We start from the raw sequence: 25,644 nt of genomic DNA, 5'->3' as shown, positions 1-25,644 counted from the left end.
AAAAAAATTCTATTGTTTTCAGAACAAATGAATGAACCTTATTAATCTATTAATAAGACATAAATAATTTAAATACTGAGGTAGAAAATAAATTTATATTATAGCTACGAAATACTTAATACTTCTTAATTACGTAAAATTCGAGGAATTGGATATAGAGCAAATATACTATTTGCAAACACAACAAGATTTATTTACTACTATTTACACTTGTTTCTATAAATTACAAATTTCCAATATTCGGCACAAATATGTTAATGTCCATAAGTTCAAGAGTCCGAAAGAGTTAGAGTTCTAGTTTAAGTCCGAAAAATCTTCTATGCAAAGTCCTAAAGCGTAAAGTTCGAAAGCCTTTTGTCTGAAGACAGAAAACGTTTTGCCCATTGTCCCAAAAATCCTTCAAGTCGCATCTTGGAGGGAAATACAGAAAAGAGGAAGCTGGAACTGTTCAGTGAAAAAATGGGCCGGGTTCCAGATTGTGTAATTTCGTACTGTAAACAGGATCTGCAGGACGTTGCACAAAGGTTCCCTGGTCGCGGAACCGGCCCATAAATTCTATAGTCCGTCCAACGAGTCGAGTCAGCAGAGGTAAACAAAACATTCGCGTGCAGGGACATAATTCCAGCTATTGGCTGGAGAACGATGGTCAATGGTTGAATTCAGGAGCAGATTTACATGAGTTATTGTCAGGGCTTGCTGCCACTTCTCGGCTTTAGTGTTACAATATCTGAAGGTCGTGAATGCGCTTCTGTCCCAATCACGTGCGTTTGTTTCCCTCTACTGATTCGACTCGTTGGATGGACTGTAGGTCCCAGTTTTCTCGACGTGTATGCTTACGATAAGTCAATTGTCTTTGTGGGTGATCTGGTTAGACAATGTATTCAGGGAAAGTTGGGGTTGTTTTCCAGCCCAATCCAAATTTTCAAAAAAGTATACAATCTATGGCAAATTCATTTCCGCAGAAACTTAAACACGTCACCTTAACATACCGCCCGCATTGAACGGTTATGTTCAACAGGAAGTAGACTAAGTTAAAAGTGACATACATGAATAAAATAGTGCAATATACAATACGAAAATGTCACACAGACAATTATGGTCTAACGCAATTAATGGTTATTACAAATTCAGGAAACAAAAGAAATGGATAATACAATAATACTAACAAAATATGCAAAAATAAAATCATAATTTACAAGGAAAATAAAATATATTAATACGAACATAAATCAATGATGAATAATAGTGTACACAGGGTGTCCCACGCAACTGGGACAAACTGTATCTTTAAAATGGTTAGAGATGGAAGAAAATGCCATAGGACAATATTAAATGGTGTCAAGTGATGCATAATCTGGAATCAAGTTTATGCGTTTCTGTGCACCGGTGCATCGGAAATGTGCAATTCCACTCGTTCTTTTAAATAGAACTCCATATTTTAAATTAAATTCTAATTTATAAAAGTTTTCGGTCGGGATATGTTTCTTTATACAGTCTTGCAGCGTCAGTAGCATTCTGATTGCATTTGATTGCAAACATGATGACATATCCACTTTTTCGCTATTTGCCAATATTTACTATGATGTTGTACTACTGCGTGTAAACGTTACTGATGACAAGGTATCTTACACTGATTGGTATTAGCAGTGGACTCATGTATATAAACATTGTAATGCGTGTGGAGAAATACACAACAATACATCAGCGAAAATGTGCTGATAGACAGCAATGTAATTAAGGAAATTTAAAACTGCAATAACGTCTGAACTAATACCTCTAAGGCATAAGTACCTCCGTACTTTTTTGCAGACAGTGAGAAACTGCATCGACTAGTATATCCAAAAATATGGGATTCCATTAAAAAGGCAGGTGCATTTGCACTTTTCCAATGTACCGATGCACAAAAATGCATAAAATTAATTCCAGAATATGCACCACTTGACACCATTTAATTTTGTCCTATGGCATTTTTTTCCATCTCTAACCATTTTAACCCTTTCGCGACCTAGCGCCGGTTATATCCGGCATCCACTAAATGCTTCACACTGGCTAGCGCCGCGACAACTCAAAGTGAAGATTTATTTTAAAATACAGAACAAGGCCTCAACAACATTCCCTTTATCCAATACACCCTTAAGTCCCCTGCTGTTCCAACGAAATCCTCTAAGATTTTAAAAAACGCGAGACACTTAATGTGTATGGTGTGCACTAATGGCACGACGACCCCTTCGTTAGTGGCGTACCGATGGCTAGTTCCGCCGTCGCGAAAGGGTTAAAAATATAGCTTGTCCCAGTTGCGTGGTACACCCTGTATATCCCAGACGTAAACAACAGGGTAACATGAAATGATACAATGTCCATCAATAATAGATTAATCATTCGTGTCATCTGCATGGCCATCGCAAGGTGTCCTTGAATTTGGTCGCTCGACTCAATCATCTTCCGTCGGTAGGATGCAGATTTTTGTCATCGGTCACTTGACAATCCCGTCAGCAGTTTTTATCGAAACGATTCTGACAATTTTGTCCTGACCTGGATAAATTTCCGGAAGGTTGTCCTTCTTGATGACAACTAACGTCCCAGGTCTGAATTTGAGCGGTGTAACAACTCACGATATATTGCGTTGTTGCAATTGGTGCAGGTGTTCATTGCACTTTCTGTTAGAGCAACCGGAATCGGGATAATCTATTCTCCTTAACATCGCGTAAATCGTAATTGGACGGACAGGTTAGTGCCTCGCCAATCAAAAGTGGTATAGAGTCAGCGGGATAAGATCCTCGGGATCGGTAGACTAAGGACATAGAGGACGGGAGTTCCAGACAACCTCTACCTGTGTTAGCATAGTGTACAGTTCTTCGTACATTAAAATCGCTTCCTCAATGACTCGCCTCAAATAATACCTCGCGAATTTTATCGCATTCTCTCATAACCTTCCAAAATGAGGTACACGAGGAGGAATCATATGCCACTGTATTCTCTGACAAGATAAAAATTCTGAAATTTATTTGATGTGGTGAATATTAGGCAATACTAGATTACGCCTGAAAGAGTTCAGTGAGTTCATTACGAGTACCTGCAAAATTTGTACCATTATCAGAGTTTATATTATGGCATATTCATCGTCGTGCAATAAACTTCTTCAAACAATTCAAAAATGCGTTGATTGCCAGGTCTATTGATAGTTCTAAACGTATTGCCTTTATAGAGAAACAAACAAAAACACAAATGTATCCCTTAACAGAGGTCTTACTGCGGTTTCTTTGATTTTCATAATAATCATTTTTTGTAGCATTAGCTCCTTGAGAAAGCACGTGTTCCATTTCCCTATTAAACTGCGCAATTTTCACAGTCCGACTTTTGTTTGGCTAATGTTTGTAGCAATAATGCAACTTGGTTGGGTTTTTTGAAGAATCAATTGGTCAGGCCTCAACTGGTGTCTACTGATACATTGCCAATAATCACATTGATTTCACTAATCACATGAAAATATAAATCAGCAAGTTTAAATTCTAGCAAGATTGGAACGTCCACTGACTTCAAAGAAATAATTTGGAATCCATCGAATATGAAAATCAATACCACAGACGTTTTACGTCGTGCCCCTTGATTCAAACCTCTAATTCCTAACCTAAATCCTAACCTTTTGATTATCCTTTCTTTTATGAAATGCGACTGTAATCTTGAATCCAATAGCACCCTACACGCATGCCTAAGTCCGCGGCTACCGTTGACAACTAGGTAGTTTCAACGACGTGTTTAGATCGCGCGATACAAGGATTCGAAGAATTCAGTATCTTTGAAATGGCATTGGTATCCGTTCTTTCTGATTCTGTGTCCAAGATTCAAGCAGCGGAGGCGGTAACTTCTGGACTATGTGCCTATTTTAACGGTTTGTGTGACGTGTAAAAGAATATGGCATTGGTATCCGTTCTTTCTGATTCTGTGTCCAAGATTCAAGCAGCGGAGGCGGTAACTTCCGGACTATGTGCCTATTTTAACGGTTTGTGTGACGTGTAAAAGAATATGTAGGAAGTGGTATAATGAACTTTACTCAAATCAGGATGTCGTGCAAAGTAGTTTATTTCGGACTCTTCGGCGTCCGTCTATTACCGAAGCTAAGAACCGACTCCCGTCGAATGGCAAAGATATCGCTGGGCCGAACCGATGGGTACCCGGGTCTGGTGTTTGTCACTCGCCAAGAGGCGCAGGCCAAGCCATAAACCGTCCAAAAAAGCCTACAAATATGTTTTTTATTAAAAATTTTGCAGTTACTGTGAGTACAGTCCTTATTTCTGTGCCCAAATCCGAAGTAATTAAAACAAGCATCAGCTTTTTGGATGTGTGAAATTCGTGCTGTTGGTGTTAATTTTTTTAAAATTCATTACACTGTGTCAGTGAATGAGCCCCTTTACACGTCAAACATAACTATTGATTACTGGTGTTGTACACCGCTACCTGCTCACGTTTCCGGTTACTATACTATGTTCAAAATTAGAGTAACCTTGCTTTGCGCGTGGGACGTGCCTAAGGTAGGGCTAGAACCACTAGAACGTCCAAACCCCCACTTAACCGCCTACGGTTTTCTCCGTCTTACCCTCTGCTACGCTCTCTGTCTATGCGCAGAACGGACGAGAATCGGTCCGAGAGCGAGGTTACTCTCATTTTGAACAGGGTATACCTGTATCCGATTCGGGTTGCAATCTAATTGTAGTACCTGACGCCTACCGCTACCTTTTCTAAATACCTACAGCGATCCTCAAGGAAAGCAATCATATTCCGTAGAGTAACGTCCATCGCAAACTTTGATTCATGTCGACCCCAGTCCTGTTTTGTCGCGAAATCTAACTTGGTGGTTAAAAGATAGATCACGAGGCTGTCCTAATATTCTGTCGATTCTCCAGGTGTTTTGAGTGCTGAAAGATTACTGTTTACATCGTCTAATAGTCGTCTCAATCTAGTAAATGTCCTTTGATAATGTCGGGAGGTTCCAACAAATTACACGTATGTGATTATATATTTTAACGTTTTCCTGTTCTCAAGTCTATTCTTGAAAGCGTTCCAAGCTAGCACGTAATTTATCTCAGTAACCCCTAGGGATTGGATGTCTCCAGCAGCATTTCCTTTTAGTGGTGAATTTACATAATGGAACTTTTCCATGTTAGACAAGGCATTATTATTGCGTACCAGAGATTCAAATGTGTCTCAAATGTGCTCTTGTAAGAACAGTGCAGAAATTATTTTAAATAAAAATGTTTAATCTTAATGGAGTTATGTTTTTTTTCAAAATGAACGACTTATAGCCCTGGGAACTTTCAGGATGATTCTAATATTACTGAAGTTAGAAAAATGTTTCTATTAGCTACGTGTTTCCAGATGCAGAGGGTAGTGGATCGTGCTAAGATTGGAATGGTGGAAAGTTAACTTATTTTCTCTGATACTCACTCGCCATAAAACGTCTAGTCGCCAAAAGTTTTCAAACTCGCCTACATCTATAAAATTATCTAATAGCAAAATTTATGCTATAAGGCCCTTTTTAGACTTTAACGATACTAACAAATGTTATCGATTCATATTTGGCAATTCGGCATTGCTGAAGTCCTGAGCGTGTCGGATTATCAGAATTCTGCTGTATGTGGTATTTCGGATCCTGTGGAATTACTTGTAAATATACTCGTTGGGCGCCTCGTGTAACACCTGAAAGCTATTTCGCAGCAGCTACAAGTTCACAACACGTTTCTTTCAAAATCCTCGCTTTCGTTTACACATACTTCCTCTAACTCTGATTCTGATACTTTAGCTTGACCTGAAAATTGTACTGCGTTCCCTAATTTAATCTCAAGCACGGCACGATTTAATACACGGTCATCGGACGAATGTAAATATCCCTTGAAGCGAGTCAGAGAAGCCTTGACCTTTCCACGTTCACTAATAAGAGCTTTCATTGAGGCGTCCATGTTGCGCTAACACAGGTAGAAAAGAACGAGGAAGGACTTACAGATAGGTGTCAAGATCGCCGAAACGTCACAAGCTTCTCGCCGATGTCCAGATCTATTGTCCCTGGCACGTGGCTCCTGACACCTTGTACAGACCTTTCAGCCATGATTTTCCTTGAAGTCGGTCAGGTCCAAGATCCTCAAAAGGATAACACCGGTTGAATGGCAGTTGATTCGCCGTTGAATGGGACAATCCAAGTCAATGACTGCTCCCATATTACTGGAGTTCTTATAGAATTTTATAACATTTTGTGTAATAACAGTTCACCAAAATATCCACAGTTCACTTATTCGCGAAATCTGGCTCGAAGGACCAAAATGTTTATACAGTTCATGAAATTGGATATAAAGCACATACATTATTTATTTACTACTATTTACACTTATTTCTATAAATTACAAATTTCCAATATTCGGCACAAATATGTTAATGTCCACAAGTTCAAATAGTCCGAAAGAGTTAAAGTTTAATTTTAAGTCCGAAAGATAAATTAAAATTCGAAAGCCTTCTGTCTGAAGTTTGAAAACGTCGTGCCCGTCGTCTCAAAAATCTTCCCTCCAAGCCGCATCTTGGAGAGAAATACAGAAAAGTGGAACCTGGAACTGTCAAATTAAAAAATGGGTTGGTTTCCCGATTGCGCAATGCCTGCAGGTCATGCACTTCGTACTGTAAACAGGACCTGCAGGACGTTGCGCAGAGGTTCCCTAATCACCAAGTCGGCCCAAAAATTCTAGGTTCCTCTTTTCACGGCGTGTGGGCTTACGATAAGTCAATTGCCGTCGAGGATGATCTAGCTGGACAATTTATCCAGAGAAAGTTGGGGTTGTCTTCCAGCCAGACACAAATTTTCGAGAAAATTTCAATCCATGGCAAATTCACTTTCGCAAAAACCGCACTGTCCTGTGTCGATTGCGGTGCAAGCCTAAACACGTGGCCCTAAGTATACTGTTTCTCTAAAATTTTACAAAAAAATCTGCATTTGACCAGTGACTTATAGACGAATGTATACACATATACATATTTAAGTGGACGGTAAATAAGAAACAAATTGTGTGTCAACACTTGTTAAACGTTAATATGTACGCTTTAGTTATTTTCATACAACGTAAATTAATGATTCAAGAACTTACTGTTATAAAATATTTACTATACCTCCTAGACGTTTACTAACAAGGTAAGATGTTTCCCAAGTGTAAATCGCTGATTTTTATGAATCTTATATATAATTTAAATTTCGGAAAAAATATTTGAAACGTACTTCTCTTTGCGTGCCAATTCCTAAGTCCAGAGGGTGTAATTAACCCTCGAATTTGGGGTAGAAAGCTGTTGAATTTAAAAAAGTCATTCAACTGATGCGAAATTTGTACTTTTTAATCAGAAAACGACTCGTGTAAATAGTTTATAAAAATATCGATTTATTTAAATAATATATAACCAATACTTTCTCGTTAATTTTTGTCACAAAATGATATTAATCTACTCTCACGTCCAATTAGATATTAAACTACACAGGAAGATACAAAATTGGAATTTTGTGACATGAACCTCGTTCCATTCATAATTTTCTTACATTCTCTGTGAATGTATGAAATGTATAAAAAAATATATTGATACATAGACAGAGATCTTATTAAACAACACGCATTTCGTACCTATATTTCAACTATTTTTCTAAATCCAATTGTTTCTGGGATATTGAAAAAAAAATTTGTCATCACTTTTGAAAGCTATTTTCGTCCTCCAAATTTGCACATGAAAGAGATACGTGTCAAATATCTTTTCAAAAAGTACATTACACGATGTATCATAAATATCGGCGATTTACACATGGAGATCCACCGTCATCAGTTCCCAATACTACGCAAAGAGTAAAAACTTATTAATATTGAATAAAGAAAGGTGTTTCCGAGAACGAAAGGAGTGTAAGAGTAGTAGTACCAATTCAAAGATGAGATCCTTCTCGTCAAGGTGCCTCAATTCATGCCTGGATCGCCTCTGGGGTCTGCCTGCGTTTCCCGAACCGACTTGCTGACCTGGTTGTGCCGAATCTCCAGGTGAGACGCTTAAGAAGGTGGGCGTCCCGTCGATCGTGTTCACGATCGGCTTTAGCAAACCACCACGCTCAAACTCGTGAGCCGAAATCTTCCGAACAGGCGTCGTGGCACCTGACCCGCCGGAGCCACCACGTCCAGAAGACGACATGCCACCCACGTGGGTAGGACTCGATATTTCCACGCAGCTGCTCGACGAAGATGTTGGTGTCGCGTGCGAGACTAACCACATGTCCACTGTCTGTCTCGTCACTTTCCTGCTCATGGAAATTTGTCATTAATTTTTACCATCCTAATATTACGTAACGAGTAAGGTAAAGGTACCAGTAGTTGACCAGTTTTTAGAAAAACGTAAAAAAAATAAGGTTTTTATGAGTGATGCTCTTTTGAAAAAAATTCACCTGACATGCCAAGACATCTATCGATTAAATTTCAAAACAATTACATGTGAAATGAAGTATGCGTAGTAACAACGGACGTCTAAATTCATTAAGGTAAGTAATATGCCTCTATATTGCTATTTCCTTAACGTTTCTGTTAAGGACAGCTGTACGGTTCAGGTAAACAAATCCATACGTTGCGAGCTCTTCGTGACTGAATTATTTACTTATTAAATTCTTACAGCGTTTTATAAGTGATAAATGCAACGTTTTTGTTATTCTAACCACAAAAAGCAATAGTTTATTGGGGGGTCAAATTCTGAATCTTGTTATTCTAAGTTTTTAGAAGTTGACCGGGGTGGTAAATTACCGACGTGAGTTATTTAAATTTGTTTACCATTTATAATGTATCCATTTTGCATTTAACTTTGTTAGAAGTACAAAATATAGTTCTAAATTTTGTAGCATACTGCGTTTTAGTGGATGACCGCATGGTCAACTATTGACCGATCCAGCGATTATGGAAGTGGCCAGAGAAGCCTGATGTGCTGGACTATGAGTGGAAGGCTGTAGTTTCTCATATCAATGAGCCCACGAAATCGAGCAGAACGCGCAACGTCTACTCTGTTCCCGAATTGAACTTGTTATGGAATTGAATTGTTTTATTTCTACTTTCCATTCTAATTATAACTCGTGCTGGTAATTGTTGAAAATAAACGATACTAAAATGATTGCCAACATTGTTGCTTGAACCCTCCTTTAACGAACAGAGGGTCAATTACTAGTTTTTTCATTTTTAAGAGTGGTCAACTTCTAAAGCAATAACTGAATTTTTAAATGTTTTTAAAATTTTTATAACAACTTTTTTTAAAAATTGGTCTTGTTACATAATCTAGAAGGCTTAAAGAGTATCTTCAGGCATCGACTCTCGCTATTTAATCATAGAGCAAGTGGTTACTATTGTTCGTGTGGAGGATTTCTCTTAACTGGTCAACTACTGGTACCTTTACCTTACTGTTGCTATTCTTAAATTATTATCTCTATAGGATGCAGCAGAGAAGACACAAATTTTCTCTTTATTTCATCGTCTCTGTTCTTACTGCATGTGGCATTCATTAACCTTCATGCATATGTTGTCAAATTTTAAGTTTTGAAGTTCTGATAAGTTATTAAGGGGAGAAGTCCCTATAAACGGCTTAGTTTTCTATCAACTTTTAGGAATATTTTGCAAAGAAACCAATGCGCTAATACTGTTGGAAGTTTATGATATTATGAAATTATGATAAATACAAAAGAAATAGAGCAGTATTGGTTCTTTTTCGAGGTGCAAAACGGCGTCAGTTGTAGCATCCCTGGTAGTTATCCGAAAGGGACCAACAAATTTTTTTTTCAACGTATTTGACAATTGTAAGAATATGAACCTGAAATGGTGCCAAAAAATTGCATATTTAAAAAATGGCGGCACTTTGGTGTGATTTTCGCAAAAATTTGCGCTTTATTTGTTAAAAAAATAAAGGTGGTTAAAATTAATAATTTGATTAAACTGTTAGGTTCATGTTCTAAGGAATCTTATAAACTAAAAGTGTGTAAAATTTGAAGTTGATTGGTCAAATAGTTTTCGAGTTATTCCTGACGTTAATTTTAAAAACATGGTTTCGAGAAAAACGCGTAAAGAGACTAGACGAACGTTGTGAACGCGTACAGTTAGTGTGCTCCGCGATCGGAAGCACGTTGATTCAACAGACTACACTATCGATACAGAGTTGAATTTTGGTCTATAATTTTGAGAATATATTTTTGAAATGTTTTAGAAGCGATTTATGAAAAAAAAATTTTTTCGATATTTCGGTCGATTTATAGGGACTTCTCCCCTTAAGTCATGCCATAATGTGTGGGACTTTTTCTGTGTGTATGTTAAGCAAGAGTGGGTAACTTTTTGTCAGTAATTAATGATACACTTTTCCTCATTTTCTACTATCCTCTGTCACCTTTATGACGACAATGTATTTTCTGTTCTTCTTTTATAGAATATCACCAATTTCGATCGAAACAATTCTATGACTCCAGTTTTGATTCCTTTTCTTAAACTGTTCCATTTAAATAACTTTATAGCTTTCGAAAAATGTGAAGATCTGGCGATGTAAGGAGATGCAGGAAAATTGTGAGTTTTAGCAGAAAAGACACGATAAAATATGTAACTATAGAAAAATATCACAGTGACACTTTAACTTAACCGAAAAATGTTCTCCATTTCATACAAATTCTGAAGAGTTGTTTTTTTTTACATGTGATCTTTAATTATCTCGATAAAACAGAACTTTACGTCACACAATCAAAGCTGGTCGTTCTTGTTGCAATACTATAGGGGAAAGGGGGCAAAATTAAATAATAATTCGTCTTGTTTCCTGTAATGGCTTTAGGCTGCCGTATTTTATTTAGTGTTTATTCGCAAGACTGCCCTCACTTACCCATATTTGCCCCCCTACACATACAGCATCCGGCCGAATAGCAGGCCAAAGCGGGCACGACGTGATTCCTTATGGAAAAGTAAGAAAAAAATATAAAACAAAATTTGTTCATTCTCGGCTTAGTTTTCGAGAAAATCGAGTTTGAAAATCCGCTGCGTACGTATGCTGTTACGGCTAAGGTACGGTTCGTCGAGCGTCATATAGCGCCTACTGTTCTTGTAAACAATGTCTACACGACATTTAAAAGCTGCTGCGTTCAAGGAAAAACACAAAGGAAATTTTTATCAATTACAAAATTGCTGAAACTATTGTAAACCGTGACAGCATACTACGTACGTAGCGGATTTTCAAACCCGATTTTCTCGAAAACTAAGCCAAGAATGAACAAATTGATTTCTACGTTTTTTCCTTACTTTTTCATAAGGAATCACGTCGTGCTCGCTTTTACGTAACATTCGACCGAACCCTGTATATTCTATACACCCTCCTTATTAACCCATTTGCATCCGTAAGCGGAATATTCCGCACATGACGATCGTCACCTATCACGAAGCGCGGACTATTCCGCGAGCCGCGACTTTTGTTTATCACCGGGCGCGGAATATTCCGCAAACCATCAGTAGTAATAGACTACAATAAGAATATGGGTGGATTGATGTTGGTCTGAACTCGGTAGCATAGGTAGAGTCGTGATGCAAATGGGTTAATTGTAACACGTGGCAGATCGAAGGCACCACACGCGCAACGATGATCGGAAAACTTCAAGAATTTTCAGCGGCGAAATATCAGATTATGAAAAGATTGTTTAATCAAACCGCACCACGGCACACCTTACTTAGGAGGGAACATCTCGAAGACGGATAATCACCGATATTGATGAAATTTTTAAATATGATAGTACTAAAAAAAATATTCGGCATGTATTCCTTTTCATCGGCAATCGTCCACATTAAAGGGGTAAAAATCGTCCTCGTATACGGTGTACGGGTTATGTAACATACTCAAGCGTCAACCGGAAGAGAAGCATATGAACAGAGAGAATTGGTGGACTCGCAACGTTATGATCGGACAAAAAATTAAATGCTTTTCCTCACAGCACCCTTGTGTAATGTCAATTTACATTACGACAAATTTTAAAATTCAACAAGGAAGGTTTAACAATTTAAAGTAACATGATATAATAATTCGCGGTAAAATAATTAGACCGGGGTTCCGCACGAATTCGACAGCGGTGGAAGAAACACTGTGCGCTGTGAAAATTTGCTGAGTTTAAATACGGGTTGGAAAAGAAAGACAAAAGTGAAATTAGATGAAGATAGAAGTAAAGTAAGTACAAAAGGAAAATTTGTAGAAAACAGAGCCGATCGCACTCGCGCTAGCTTAAACTCCACGTGGGTGTGCTAGGCTGTTCGAGGGCGAAGGCAAAGTGAAAAGACAAAAGAACGGAATCTGAAAATCTAAGGAAATCGGGAAAGAGCAGAAAATGTTTTGGAAAGCTTGCTGGCAAGGACGTGTTGGCAGTGACGTAACTGTGACAACTTAATTAAAGCAGAGGCCAATTCTGTTGGCCTCTAAAGGCCATTTCTCCTCCGTCGCTTCTGTACACCGAAGAACTCTACCAAGCGAGATCTGTTATGTAGTAGTGCAACTGGTCAACGTTATAGGAGCATGGGCGTACTGTTTTTGTAAAGCGATCTTTGTTTTACTTCTGGCGGCAATATGCTCTCTTCGTCTTATACCTTACGAGGGTACAACTCTTTTATCTGTCTCCTTTTTGACAATATGCTCTCTCATACTTCTTGCTGGGATCATGTTTCTTTCTTCTTTAGCAATCTGATACCGCAATGAAAATTGTGAACTGATTATAACATGCCTTAGTCGGACAAATACATCTTCATTTCCGGAAGAATTATTAAAAGTTATTATTACTGTCCAAAAGTTATGAACAAATAAATATACCTATCCACAGCATTTATGCACACACAAACACGACAGTCAATTATTACATAAGTCAATGGCTGAATAAATAAGCATTTATAAAAAAAAATGTAAATAAACATTTCGATTTTGCAGCCTATCTTTATGAAAATAGTTCTAACGAATTGGTAGGATTCTCCCGATGAAAATGATTCTAAACACGATATAACTGGGATCAGTTTTACCAATAATCGACAGAAATACAGTGACACCCAAAAATATTCGGGTGCTAGTGTATGGCTAACTTTATGACTTGATATTTCAGGTGTTTATAAAGCAACCGACTTGGTTACTTTTCGAACAATAATTCGTTCATTAATGTTAATAAAAATACATAATTTATTTGAAAAATTCACATACATTGTATGATAGTAATTGCTAACTCACAGAATTGCTACCCATTCTGGGAATTCGGTATTTCGGAAAAACAAAAGTGTTTGTTTACAAAAGGAAAAATTAGAAGTCACTACTCCTCAGTAGCAACTCTGACATTCGTCAAAATTGGTCGCAAAGGTAAGAATACGCCGTTTAATATTCGTCGGCTCTGAAATATGCAGTCGTAAAGTTAGCCGTATACTAAAGTATGTTTAGTGCCGGAATATTTTTGGAAGACACTGTGTCTCGGATAGCGAAAACGAGACGTGCCTCAATTTTTAAGAGTGATTTAAACCTGAATACTGTTAAGTCCAGTCCCATTTATGTCATGGTTGAACTTATTTTCATCGAGAGAACCTGACCAATCCTGTTAAGCACTCGGGTACTAATTTCCGCGTACTTGGAATATTGCACTAGGTGCCGTCTGAAGACTGAATGTATTGCGTTGAGAGTCTGACTGAATCTTTATTATTCCTAATGTAACTGATGGTCTGTGTATTAACACTCTGTGGTCTTAAGCTAAGTCGGCCTTCTTATCCAGTCGTCCCTTCTCCAAATCTTCTAAAATTTGAAGAAGGGACGCGAAGGGAGGTTCTTAAAGTTACTAAGTGACCAACCCCGTATCACCCTCTTTCATTACGCCCGGAGCGCGTCACGTCCTTGGAGCGGGGGTGACGAAGCTGGTCCTTGCTGGACGGATATTTGACAACAAGGGGGGAAAACCCAGCCAGGTCAACTCTGACTCTCCGACTCATTCGGAAGGTCAGGTACCGAGAGGCCTCGGTAATTGCATCGGTTTCGAAGACCCTTTGGGGGTGACTTTATGATACCTTGCCTTACCGACTGAACAATAGCCTATTCTTTAATATTTGAGAAATTCTACGTGCCGCATGTTGGCTGCAGACCATCTAGTTTGCTGAACTAGAAATCACGTATCATAAAATCGTCCCCTTGCTGTCCTAACAAATCCAGTGGTACTATCTTAATAAAGATAGAATGAAAATTATAAAAAATTAAATTTTCGTTAAGGGTGACTCATTGCAAAACGCACAGTATCTCTTTCAAATACCGCGTCTTTCTTAAGCTGTAACTATTTTCGCGCAATTTTACGTATGGGTGTGTGTACAAAGGTACGTGTGCACGTGTGTGTGTGCCACAACATGGATGGCATACTTTAAGGGCGGAGCTGAAAGATTCTATTCAACGCTGCTAAACTGCCGAACGGTAAAAGTGGAGCCGAAAAGTGGCGAAGGAGAAATTCACATGACAGGCTGACAGAATTGGCCTCGACTATAGTATTTTAAGCACTTGGCCTCTTCTGCTCAATAGCAATTGACGTATCGTAATCTTATTCGTCGGACCAAGGACTGAAGAGTACGTGGACAACAATGGACGACCTGGACTTAACGGACTTTAAATTTTCTTCCTCCGCTAGGTGGATGCTGGATGGACATACCGCTCAAAAGTATGTGGACACTTTCTTAACCGTAATAACTATCTGAAAAAAGTTATGAAATCATTCATGAATTTCACTAAATTTTATGCATTCCACATTGTACCGTATTAGAGAATATATTTTACTAATAATTCATTAAATACTTCGCCAATAGTAATAAAAAATGATCGTATCTACTTTTCATCTACGTATCCACCGCGTGCTCTTACAAGTCTTGGCATTCTGGCTACTAATTTTTTCATTATTTCAGTGTTAATTTTGTTTGTAGAAATTCCCATAAATATTTTTTACTTGTCTGTCCGAATGATCTCATAGTTTCTTTGTGGGATTCATGTCGGGAGATTCGGGTGGTTATTCTATTATTTTAACATCAGAACACCCCTGTAATTGTTGCAAGTAATTCCTACATGTTTTAGCAGTATGTTTAAGGTCGTTACAAAATTATTTCCAATTATTCGGTATCCGGAAAGAATGGCATTGTCAAGCAGGATGTTTGATTATCGTTCTTTTCTTAAAATACTGTTTACTTTGAACAAATCTCTCGCCATATTATTGCCAAAACAACCCCATACCACGACAGACCGACCTCCATGTTTAATAGTGTGCACCACATAATTGTCATTCAACTTTACATTCACTTTTCGACGAACACAAACTTGCCGCTTGGACCCAAACACTTCAAACTTAGACTCATCTGTCCACAACACTTTTTTGCATTCTTGCAATGCCCAATTTTTATCGTGCTTAGCTCACTGACGCCTTTTTGCATTATTTCGTTTTCTCAATAATGGTTTTTTAATTGCAACACAACCACGAAGGCCGTCTTCACTGTTGCCGCCGATATTGTTTTGTTTCTGGTTTTATTTAGTTCTGCCATTATGTATTTGGAGGCTGTGTCTCTTCTATTTCTCTTGTATGAAGTTTCAATAAATCGATCTTCTGCCTGAGTTATTTTTCTAGACCTTCCAGGTCTTTTTACAGATGAACAAGTTCCCGTAGCACCGAACTTTTTTATGCTGTAATCGACATATAATTTTGAAACAGTCACTTTTCTTGCAATTTCCCTCACAGAATATCTCTCTTGATAGCGTAACTATTGGAAAACGAATTTCGATATTATGCTCTCGCGAGAGTTTAAACAAAACTAATTTCGATAGAACGACAGAATGGTCCTATCTGAAGTTCCCTTGCGTTCGATTATGGTTCTAAATATCTATATTAGTCTAAAAAAAAAAAAATATAGGACTACACTAAAGCAATGCAGTCGTCGTAAAATGAAAGAATATAGCCTTAGAAACTGTCCGCACGCAACAGAATGTAACGCAGCGTAGACACACAGCATAAACTTTTAATTATTTAAAGGATTTAAGTAATTGAATTATCCAATTTAATGCTACTAGAGTACATTAAATATATATGTTGTTTTAGTTCACCCATTTTTTATTTGGCTTGCTGGAACTATATGATTCTTGTTGCTTTTACAATTTTTTCCTTTCACATTCGGATTATTTCTGTTTACTTTTTTCCTATGCTTTTCTTCATATTCTGCTCTGATTGTTTCTTTCTCACAAGTGTTAGTATAGATCAGAGGTCTCAAACTCAAATTGCGTGCAGGCCGAATGCACGATCTGAAAGCAGCTGACGAGCCGGAATTTTTTTCGCCACATAAGCTCATTCCATATCTCTATGACTCTGAAACTTTCCGCACCGTATTTACAACAAATACATAATTGAAATGCATTCGCGGGCTGTGTAAAATTGCTTCGAAGGCGGGATGCAGCACTGGTATAGATGGTCGGCTTTCTTTTCTTTCTATCCCTATTTAAATCTTTCCGAAGTGGAGATTTATAAAAAGGTTTTACTAGTTCTAATATGAAATCTTCGTTTATTTGTTCATCTTATGTTGAAGTGTTTCGAGTTTCATTATTAGGTGTTCATAAACTACGAAATGTTGACGGCTGAATCAGACGGAGTCGATTGTAACGTTACTTTCGACTCCGCCTGCTGATGTTACAATTATCCCCAACCATGATTTTAGGCTTAGATTACAAATTTTCACTAACGAGACGCTTGAGAGTGTTAAGTAACGATCGGTGTTACATTCAAAAGAGTCAAATCAAAGATTAAAAACAAAGGAAAAACATTTACTTGCACAAGGAATATTTGTATCACAATTTTAAAGCAGTAAGAAAAAGTTACTTTAGGGTATCGAATAGTCGTTTTGTACGCCATATGTATTAATTGCGTTATTGTTCGGGTCGTGTAATGTTCGATGCTTAATTGCCGAACCGGTACACGAGTTGATTTATTCAGTGTGAAATGCTAAGTACTAGTTTTATTTGCAACAGAGAGATACTTGAGGTGATGTCGCTACGAGACTGTCAAAATACTAATTTTCGTAAGACCAACTGCCAAGACTTCCAAAAAAGGACGCGCTTCTGCCTCGTTTCCTTAGTTTTATCCGCTCGGCCAGTTGCTGATTGGTGGCCGATTTCTTCTGGGGGTTGTAGGTGCTGACTCCTCATTGGAGGAGGTTGTTTAGGTGGGACGCAGCTCTTTCCAAGGGAAGGGGATTGTTGCTTAACATTAGAAAACCCCCATTTTTGGGTTTTTCCCAGTGACCTCTCCACGGGGGGTACGGTACGCGCGAGAGGACCGGTACCTCGGTCTGGCGGCCAAGTGTAATTGAACAAGTTTATGACGATAATCCGCCAAACCGAGGGTTCGTCGCGATTTCTTGCGAGGCAGCAGTTATATTGTTAGGACATGAATGTGTGTACTTCAATTGTAATTTTGCATCAAATATCCAAAATTTGCGGTAATGGATATAATAGATTTTAAATTATTTACAATGTTACTGTCGCCCTCGGTCTCCCCTATAGCTATACTTAACGTACGGACGACATGACAGTCTCAACGACGCCCCCGGAATTTCTTGACTTTCCCATTGGACATTACACTTTCCCCACTTATCTACATTTTCTATTAGGAAAAACCTCTGGATGGACAGGCAAGTATAAAAAGACAGAACAGTTAGAATATAAGAGACTGATAGAGATTCTTTTAATGATTCCTTAAAGATTTTGTGTAATCGGATTTTGAAAACAAACTTTAGAATTTGTATTTTGTATAACTTGATGCTTCGAATTTACGTCTACGATTAATCATTATTGTTACAATAAATGTTGTGTTGGCAAATAAGTTTTAATTTGTTTGCTAAATAAATCAGTTTACGAACTGTGTGGCAGCCAACGCTGTAAAACAAAAAAAAGTGAATAAGTTGTAAGACAAGGTTAGAGTGATACGTGTACTTGCTTTATATTAATAAATTTCGAAATGGTAAGATAAATCGAATAATTAGAACTGGTGTTATTATTATGCCAGTATCGTTACCACGGGACATCGCTTTAAGTAGGTCATTTTTTCTGGTGTTTAACCCTGCTACGGTCTTTAGATCTTTTTCGACATACCATATTCTTATTTCTTTAAGAATTTCTATCGTTATAAAAAAAAATGTTATTAATATGTTTGTTGCGACCTCATGGTCACGCAAGGAAGCCTCGGGCTGGCAGGTTATCGTCATCAAATGTGTTACTCACATTTGGTCGCCAGACCGAGGTGCCGAACGCCCATCGGCTCGCCACAGACCCCCCTTGGACAAGCTACCGCTACGACAATCACATCGTTCTCTCAAAAAACCGCACACGTTTAGTAAACAATGGCGAAAAAAATTTCCCGCCATAAAAGCCTGGGGATCGAGTTTGTTAACAACAAATTCTGTCCCCTAGAAGGAACCTCTGTAGAATACATTCACCGACACGACCTACATCAATAGGATGCAAACGACACATGTCCACTTTCACACGTCAGTAGCCAATAAGAAAGAAACAGCAACTTATATAAACTCCAACACACCATCGACACAAGTATTACCAAAGCACTACGAAAAGCACCATTACTCAAACATTCAAGAACTCGCCTGAGAGTCACAACGAACGCACAAATTCCGACTTAAACAAGAGTCCCATTTCAATCAGGTTATCGTGATTAATTTCCCGATAGCGAGCGTCTCACGATACAGCGTCGCGACCAAGCTTAAGCGGGACTTACGAGCCCGCGAAATTTGGTATAAAGACGCAATAATGTTCGTTTCTGTTCTCTTGATATTATACTAAAAGTTTATTGTCTGGATTTATATGCCGTGTTGATAACAACAATTATTACACATTAGCTCTCTGCGTCTTTTTTGACCCGACATAAATGTTTCGTTCTAATACACAGCAATCCTTTTTCTAATCTCACGGAGTTGTTAATTCCGTTATGCTCATTCGTGACAATGTATGAGACGATACGATCACTAAGCCTCGTTGAAATCTTCAAGAACGTTCGCGTGTTATACGATTTCCGTGTTTTTCTGTTGTACAATTTATAGCGTATAGTTTTGTGATTTACTGGTAGTCGCGTTTTTACAGACGTGTTGTACAAGTATCGTGGTTTAACTGTGTTTATCTAATGAATTTTCTGTAATATCCACTGCTCGTGGTGGTGTATGCGCTTTTATAAACAATGTTCGACTCCTATTGGTTAATCGCGTGTGGGAGTGGAAAAGTGCTGCGCACTACGTCGGATGAGACTTTTTCTGAGGGACAGAATTTGTTATTGGCAAATTGTCGATTCCGAAACCGGTACTTTTTTATGGCTGTAAAAGCCTCCCTTCACTTGGGCTTGACCCAAGTTGTGTCCAGACCTCGAGGCGCGGCGATTGTAAAATAATTAATGCGGTCGTTGGAAATGTTCGCGAAAAAGACAAAATCAATCATGGTCAAGACTTACAAAACATTGGGTGATGGTAAAGTCGAGAGAAAAGATAACGACTAGAATGCTTTTATTAATGTCGAAAAAGTGAATTATTGTAGGGTACGACACACAAAGCACTTTTCATCATGCGAACAAAATATTATAGATACAAAAGAAAGAAACCACAGGTAATTTTTGATTACAATGCAACAAAAGGATCTGTTGATACATGCGATAAAATGGTCACAATCTACACAACCAAGAGGAAAGTTACCTGATGACCAATCTTGATTTTTTAAAATATGCTGGACATATCAGCATTGAATGCTTACATTCTTTTTTGTACAATAGACCCTAATTGGAAAGCAACTTCTTTTATAAAAAGGCGAACATATATAGAAAGTTTGGGATATTGCATGTTTCACAACGAAAGCAGTGAAAGAGATGCTGGAAAATATTACAACCTGTTGCTTCGACATCATGCTGTACAGTAAATTCTCCACAAGTGTCAGTCCGCAAGGAAGCTAAACCCGACACTTGTAGAGACAGGGACTACGTTTTCGAGCCTCGCGCCCATCTTTGTAGTTTGCGGGACAGCGAATAAAAGATAAGGATGAAACGTGAGTCGAGGCAACCAAGCGATTTAAATACCAACTTTTTTAATTTTACGTTTTTTTATCCCGAAATTTTTCTTAATTTTGCTGTCTGGCGTGACAGTGAACGTGTTAATAAGTAAATGTTGTTCAAATTATATCGTGTTTGATATCATTTTCATCAGAAAAATCTCACCAACATGTTAAAAAAATTTTAGATGAAAAAAAGTAAAATTAAAGAAATTATATTTTTCTATTATGAATTGTCGAGCTGTGAAATATCGTAAAAGAAACCGAGTAGTGTAGCGTTACACGCTTGACTGACAGCGAGCGAAATAACATAGGCGTAGCAATGACGCAGACCTAGGCGTAGGACCATCTATACCAACACTTGTAGAATCCAAACTGACTGACACTTGTAGAGAATTTACTGTATATGGTTTGCACCCTATAAAAAGTGGTATATGCCATTTTTATGATAAAACTGATAATACAAGCACATTAAGGTGCCAAAAATATTCAAAATTGATATACAAAAAACATTATTACCAAATGTATAAAACTTGTTATAAATAAATAATTTTAACACAATATATTGTTTTTCTACGATAAAAGATATTATAATTGTGAGGGCTTGCGTTGATCTTTCGATCGTCCAAGCGTTGCTGATTTTTGCACGTGTGTGCCGACTAATGTACCAAGGCTACGAAGGACCAGTTTCTTGGTTGAAACACTAAGTTTTATTTGTGTAGTCTATGTTCTGACTTGTTTCGAGGTCTAGAGTCTATTCTGCCGGAGTCTCTGCGGTTTCCCTCGACGGAAACTCCCATCTTTCTAAAAACAGCCTGATTGGTGATTTTTCCTTTTCTAAAATCACCAATCAGTTTACTCCTGTGCATCGCAACCTCCCTCCATTTCGCCCTTAGCGCGTTATCTTAGGGTGGGGTAGACAACGACCGGAGAAGGTGTTCGGTGGACGGATGCGTGGGAATCCTGTGGAATCTCCGCTTTTCTAGACTTCCTTAAAGTCAAGTAGCCCATCAAGTTGGCAAAAGTCGTGGGCCACTTTTCTATTTTTCTCTTCGGAGACTCCAGGATTTATGGCAGGGTCTGCTCCTAGGGACTAAGTGTCGCAGGCAACACAACAAACACTTGTGGTGTTTTGAGGTAACGATATTTGCCTGCGACGGCGACCACTTGACTCGCTGCCATAAATCCAGCTACAGGATACGCCTTAACAATAATAGACACAACATATTTCTATATTTCCTTGGTCCTCTCGTCGCATTATAAAATTAAAAATACGAATTTCGCATATTCACGTTCTTTTCGACCCAAAGACCTTAAGTGTATAAATGAATTGAGGACCGTAGCAGGGACCGTAGCAATTCTGAAGATCAGAATTCGCGATTAACTGCATTTTGATGACCACATGATAGGATGTAATAGAGAAAGACATTGTCAGAAAGTACTGCGACTCAACGTAGGATGGGCGTAAAATTCACTAAACGTGTCTACGTTTCCGCAACAATATATTTTACTCAGAATCTGTGTCTACGTTAATCGGACGTCGTTTGCACAAGTGTACATTGAAAGTCTCGGGAAGAGTGTGGACGCGTCGTCCTGCCGATCCCTGTCCTCCCCCACGCGAACAGGCCCTGGGAAAGGCCCAAAGAGGCGGAGTCACCCCCATCGAACGCGCTGGGCGTGGCTTCAAGGTGCTTGCTTCACCGTTTTCGGGACAGATTTTCTCACAATATATGTTTTTATGAAAAAAAATGAGCTGGGTAAATTTTTTGTATGACGTCGTGTTTCTCCTTTGAGAAACATTTCAAGAGAAACATTCAAATTACGTCAAACATTTTCTCGTATTTTCAAGTATTCTAGTAAAACATCCTCTGTATGAGCTTATTATTTCTTATATATGTAGATCCAATTATATATTTTTATTCTTTTTCATTTTCATTGATTTTCTTAAAAAAGATAATTATTCATTAACATCTGTAGGAATTATCTTTTTTTTTTAATAAATAATAATAACCATCGTATTTGTTTTAACTAAAGGGTAGTGAATGTATGCAACACTTATTTTCAGTGGTGAGATGCAATGATTACACTACCACATTTCTGCAGTTAGCTAACGCAGAAATAAAATTCACTCTGGAGTAGCTCACATAGTAACTAGATAATACAATATTATTATTTCTATAATTATTGTTCCTAAATTTATACATCCAAGGAAACTTTGTTCGTTTCGTTTCCAAAGCTTCTACTATTTGAAAGCATGGTATTTTCAATTCACGGCAGTTACTCTTACTCTTCCTCATAATTAATACGCTGAATCATCCATTTTATATTTATATTTAAACGACCGTACGAAATCAAATATTAAAGGGTAAATAACGAAAATTACACATCTATTAAGGCAATCGATAAAACATTCATTAATGTTTGCAAGTGTATACTGTTTCATTAAAAATTTATCTAGATCATTACAGAAATTGCTATCAATTAAGTGATAAGGAGTAATTAAAATGTCTTTAAAATTTGCCCATAAGCCAAGGTGAGTTTTAATTGAGGTAGCTAGGAATAGATCGTCTTCTATCATTTTCATGTGCTTTTATTTCAAAAATAGGGCAAAGACAAAAAGAAAGTTCTACAAATAGACAAAAACAGCTTTCATGTCAAGTTGCACAGTTTATGCCACTGGGTCACGGATTCTTTTCAAACTCGGCACATTTATTGGTAGGCACGAGAAACTGGCTTCCGTAAAATTTTAGTCTCCAATATTGAACGGTTTGCAAGATATTAGATATTAAAGTGCGGAAAAATTGAGTAAAACATGCCAACATACCATATTTTCGTCCTTAATATTTCTGGATAGCTAAAGATATTAATTTTAGATATTAAAAAGGTGTTTTTTTTATATGCGTATCAAAAATGTTTATTTATTTTACGTTATTTAACGTTAAAAATTCAATTTCCGTTTTGATTCTGTTCTTAATGTTAAAAATTCAATTTCAATTTTGACCCTGTTCTTAATAATAAAAATATTTTCAAATAAGTCTACGAGGTAGAACAGCGTCAGAACTGAAATTGAAATTGCAATATTAAAGATTCTTGTTTGTATTGATAATGATAAATATTTTTTGTACATATTCATAAAAAGCACTCTTCCTATTTTTAAATTATCCAACCAGAATATATTTTATATAAATTACATAAAACAAAATTACGAATGATTAAATGTAAAGGCACGCGCATCTGTTCGTGGATGACCCACGTCTCTCAGACAGCCCCGCGCAATTCCCGCGGTTTGTGTTGCCCTAACTTCTTTTTTCTCTAGGTTCCCACAATTTCTCTATTATTTTTAAAATCTTATTTTGCAGAGGAAACTTCAAGGAACTGAATAGTGTTTTTTTTTAATTAATAATAATAAACATTTCTGGTGCACATTTAGAAAAAAGCGCTATTTCCTCTTTAAAATTATCCCAAGATCAAGTTAGTATCTTTTAGCTATGCAAAAATATTGGGGGCGAAATGACGGTACCTATATCAGCTTATTTTATTCGATCTTTCAACACTTCAACATTTAAAACCTTGCAAACGGTTCAACACGGGAGACTAAAACTTTGCAGAAGTTAGTTTCTTATACCTACTAATAAATGTGCCGAGTTTGAAAAGAATCGGTGACCTAGTGGCAAAAAGTGTGCGATTTGACGTGAATGGGTTATACCGGGTAAACAATAAGTATGTATTATCATCATTAATATATCCGGAACCATGAGAGTAAGAGAAAAATTTTTCGAATGAATATTGTTTGCTATGAAAGTGGCCATCGTATGACCATAATAGTTCTTTTAAATATATTGAATTATATATGGTACAGCGGGTCATAATTAGTTCGAATAATCAAGGTTCACCATACATGCACTACAGGCCAAAAGTTTGGAATCACCTCCCACTTTTCATCAATATTAAATCTGCTGCTAATTTTTTATAGATTTGAAGTTTATCTCATACCAATTGATTCGTATGATAAAAAATTCTCAAAGTCGCTGACTTTTTTCTGGAAATTTTTGTGCAAATTGCAGTGCTCAGTGATTCCAAACTTTTGGCCGGTAGTGTACATATTATGTATATTATTGTGCTTAAATGCCCCAGCAAATGTTCGTTTCATAATCGACCTTCTACGACCTTGACTAACCTTCTATTACAGATACTTGTATTCGTGTTAAAGCTGGGATGAAATTTTCAGCATGTGTATAATTGATATAAATCTACAAAACGTATTCTTTAAATTTTTATTACTGGCTCAGATAAAAAAGTTGTGAACAGTGACCTTTAAAATTTCGCAAATTGTAATTTTTTCAAAATTTTGTGTACATGTCATCTATATTGTAGGTATACTAATTTTTCTAATTTCTCAAAAAAGCTCAATCCGTTTGGTTCAATTTTAAGAAAGTTACACTGTTCTAAAGAGTGTCCGAATATAAGTGAGAGTAACTGTACCTTCGCATCTTTGATGTGAGTTCGCACATACAAAAATCAATATGACCATACGATAATCCCTTTTATATCAAAAAACTTTCATTGGAAAAATTTTTCTCTTACTTTTATAGTTCCGAACATATTGAAGGTGGTAATTCTTATTGATCCACCCGGTACACAGTAATTACTAGATCAAGTTTAACCGTTTCTGGTTCTATATAGTACTGTTTCGTTTCAACTGGTCTTGTTTATGCTATATTCGACATAGGATTTTCAATTACTGCTTTCTTTATTTTCTCGTAATACTCTAGTTGGATACAAATGGCTGATTATTATTTCGTCGATATCATTAAATCAAATTGGATTTACGATCGATTTCACGTTAAGAGGTACCTATTAACATGGCCGAGAAAACTATTTTTTAGGATTTTGAAGTTTCAACAATAAATTCACATTATGTGCTTCTCGATGAAGCATGTAAGAAATTAATTACACTGGTCAACATGATTTTTGTCATAAAAAATATTTACACTGATTTTTATGTATTTTTCGATGTTGAATTCGAATCTGCGATCAGATTTTTTCCATCACCCATAGATTTAATAATAACTAAATTCACAGTTATTTTATCAATAATATAGTATAAATATATAGGATGAATTTAATTTGTGCTTAGTGTATTCAGAGGAATGAAATTCTAAGAGTAAAGAATTTTATTATACATATATAAGGCAAATAATAATTTTATTACATGAAAATCTGAGTGCTAATTTCATCAGGACATTTCGTGCATGGAAAAGCGATACCAGTACAGTAAAAGTTCTATAAGAGTTCCAAACTTGGGACCGCTGTGTAACAGCTACGAAAAAGGTGATAGGTTTCTCAAACTCTTTGTATTTTACCGACACCGACGGACGCAGAAAGAGACAGCAGAAAAAGAAGAGAGAGGTATTGAAAGTCGAGCCAGTCCTAAAATATCAAACACCTACATGTCGGTGAGACAGCCCTAATACAAAAGAAAAACTTTTTTATTCTTTGTGTTTTGCTGATAAAAATTTTACT

The 25,644-nt window shown here is 37.2% G+C and overlaps 1 protein-coding gene across 1 annotated transcript in view; it reads right to left on the bottom strand.

Annotated features, from left to right (window-relative positions):
* The window catches only part of LOC108570079 (dual 3',5'-cyclic-AMP and -GMP phosphodiesterase 11-like), a 57,220-nt gene that overhangs the window by 28,264 nt on the left and 3,312 nt on the right, over positions 1-25,644 (bottom strand). The window contains exon 2 of the mRNA XM_017932252.1: positions 7,933-8,302. Within this exon, the coding sequence (XP_017787741.1) occupies positions 7,933-8,302 (370 nt within the window). The remainder of the gene's footprint in view (positions 1-7,932; positions 8,303-25,644) is intronic.

Source organism: Habropoda laboriosa, unplaced genomic scaffold, assembly GCF_001263275.1.
Source record: "Habropoda laboriosa isolate 0110345459 unplaced genomic scaffold, ASM126327v1 scaffold17, whole genome shotgun sequence".
NCBI classification, from domain to species: Eukaryota; Metazoa; Arthropoda; class Insecta; order Hymenoptera; family Apidae; genus Habropoda; species Habropoda laboriosa.
Note: the sequence above shows the minus strand (reverse complement) of the source record. Positions and strands in the feature narration are given on the sequence as shown.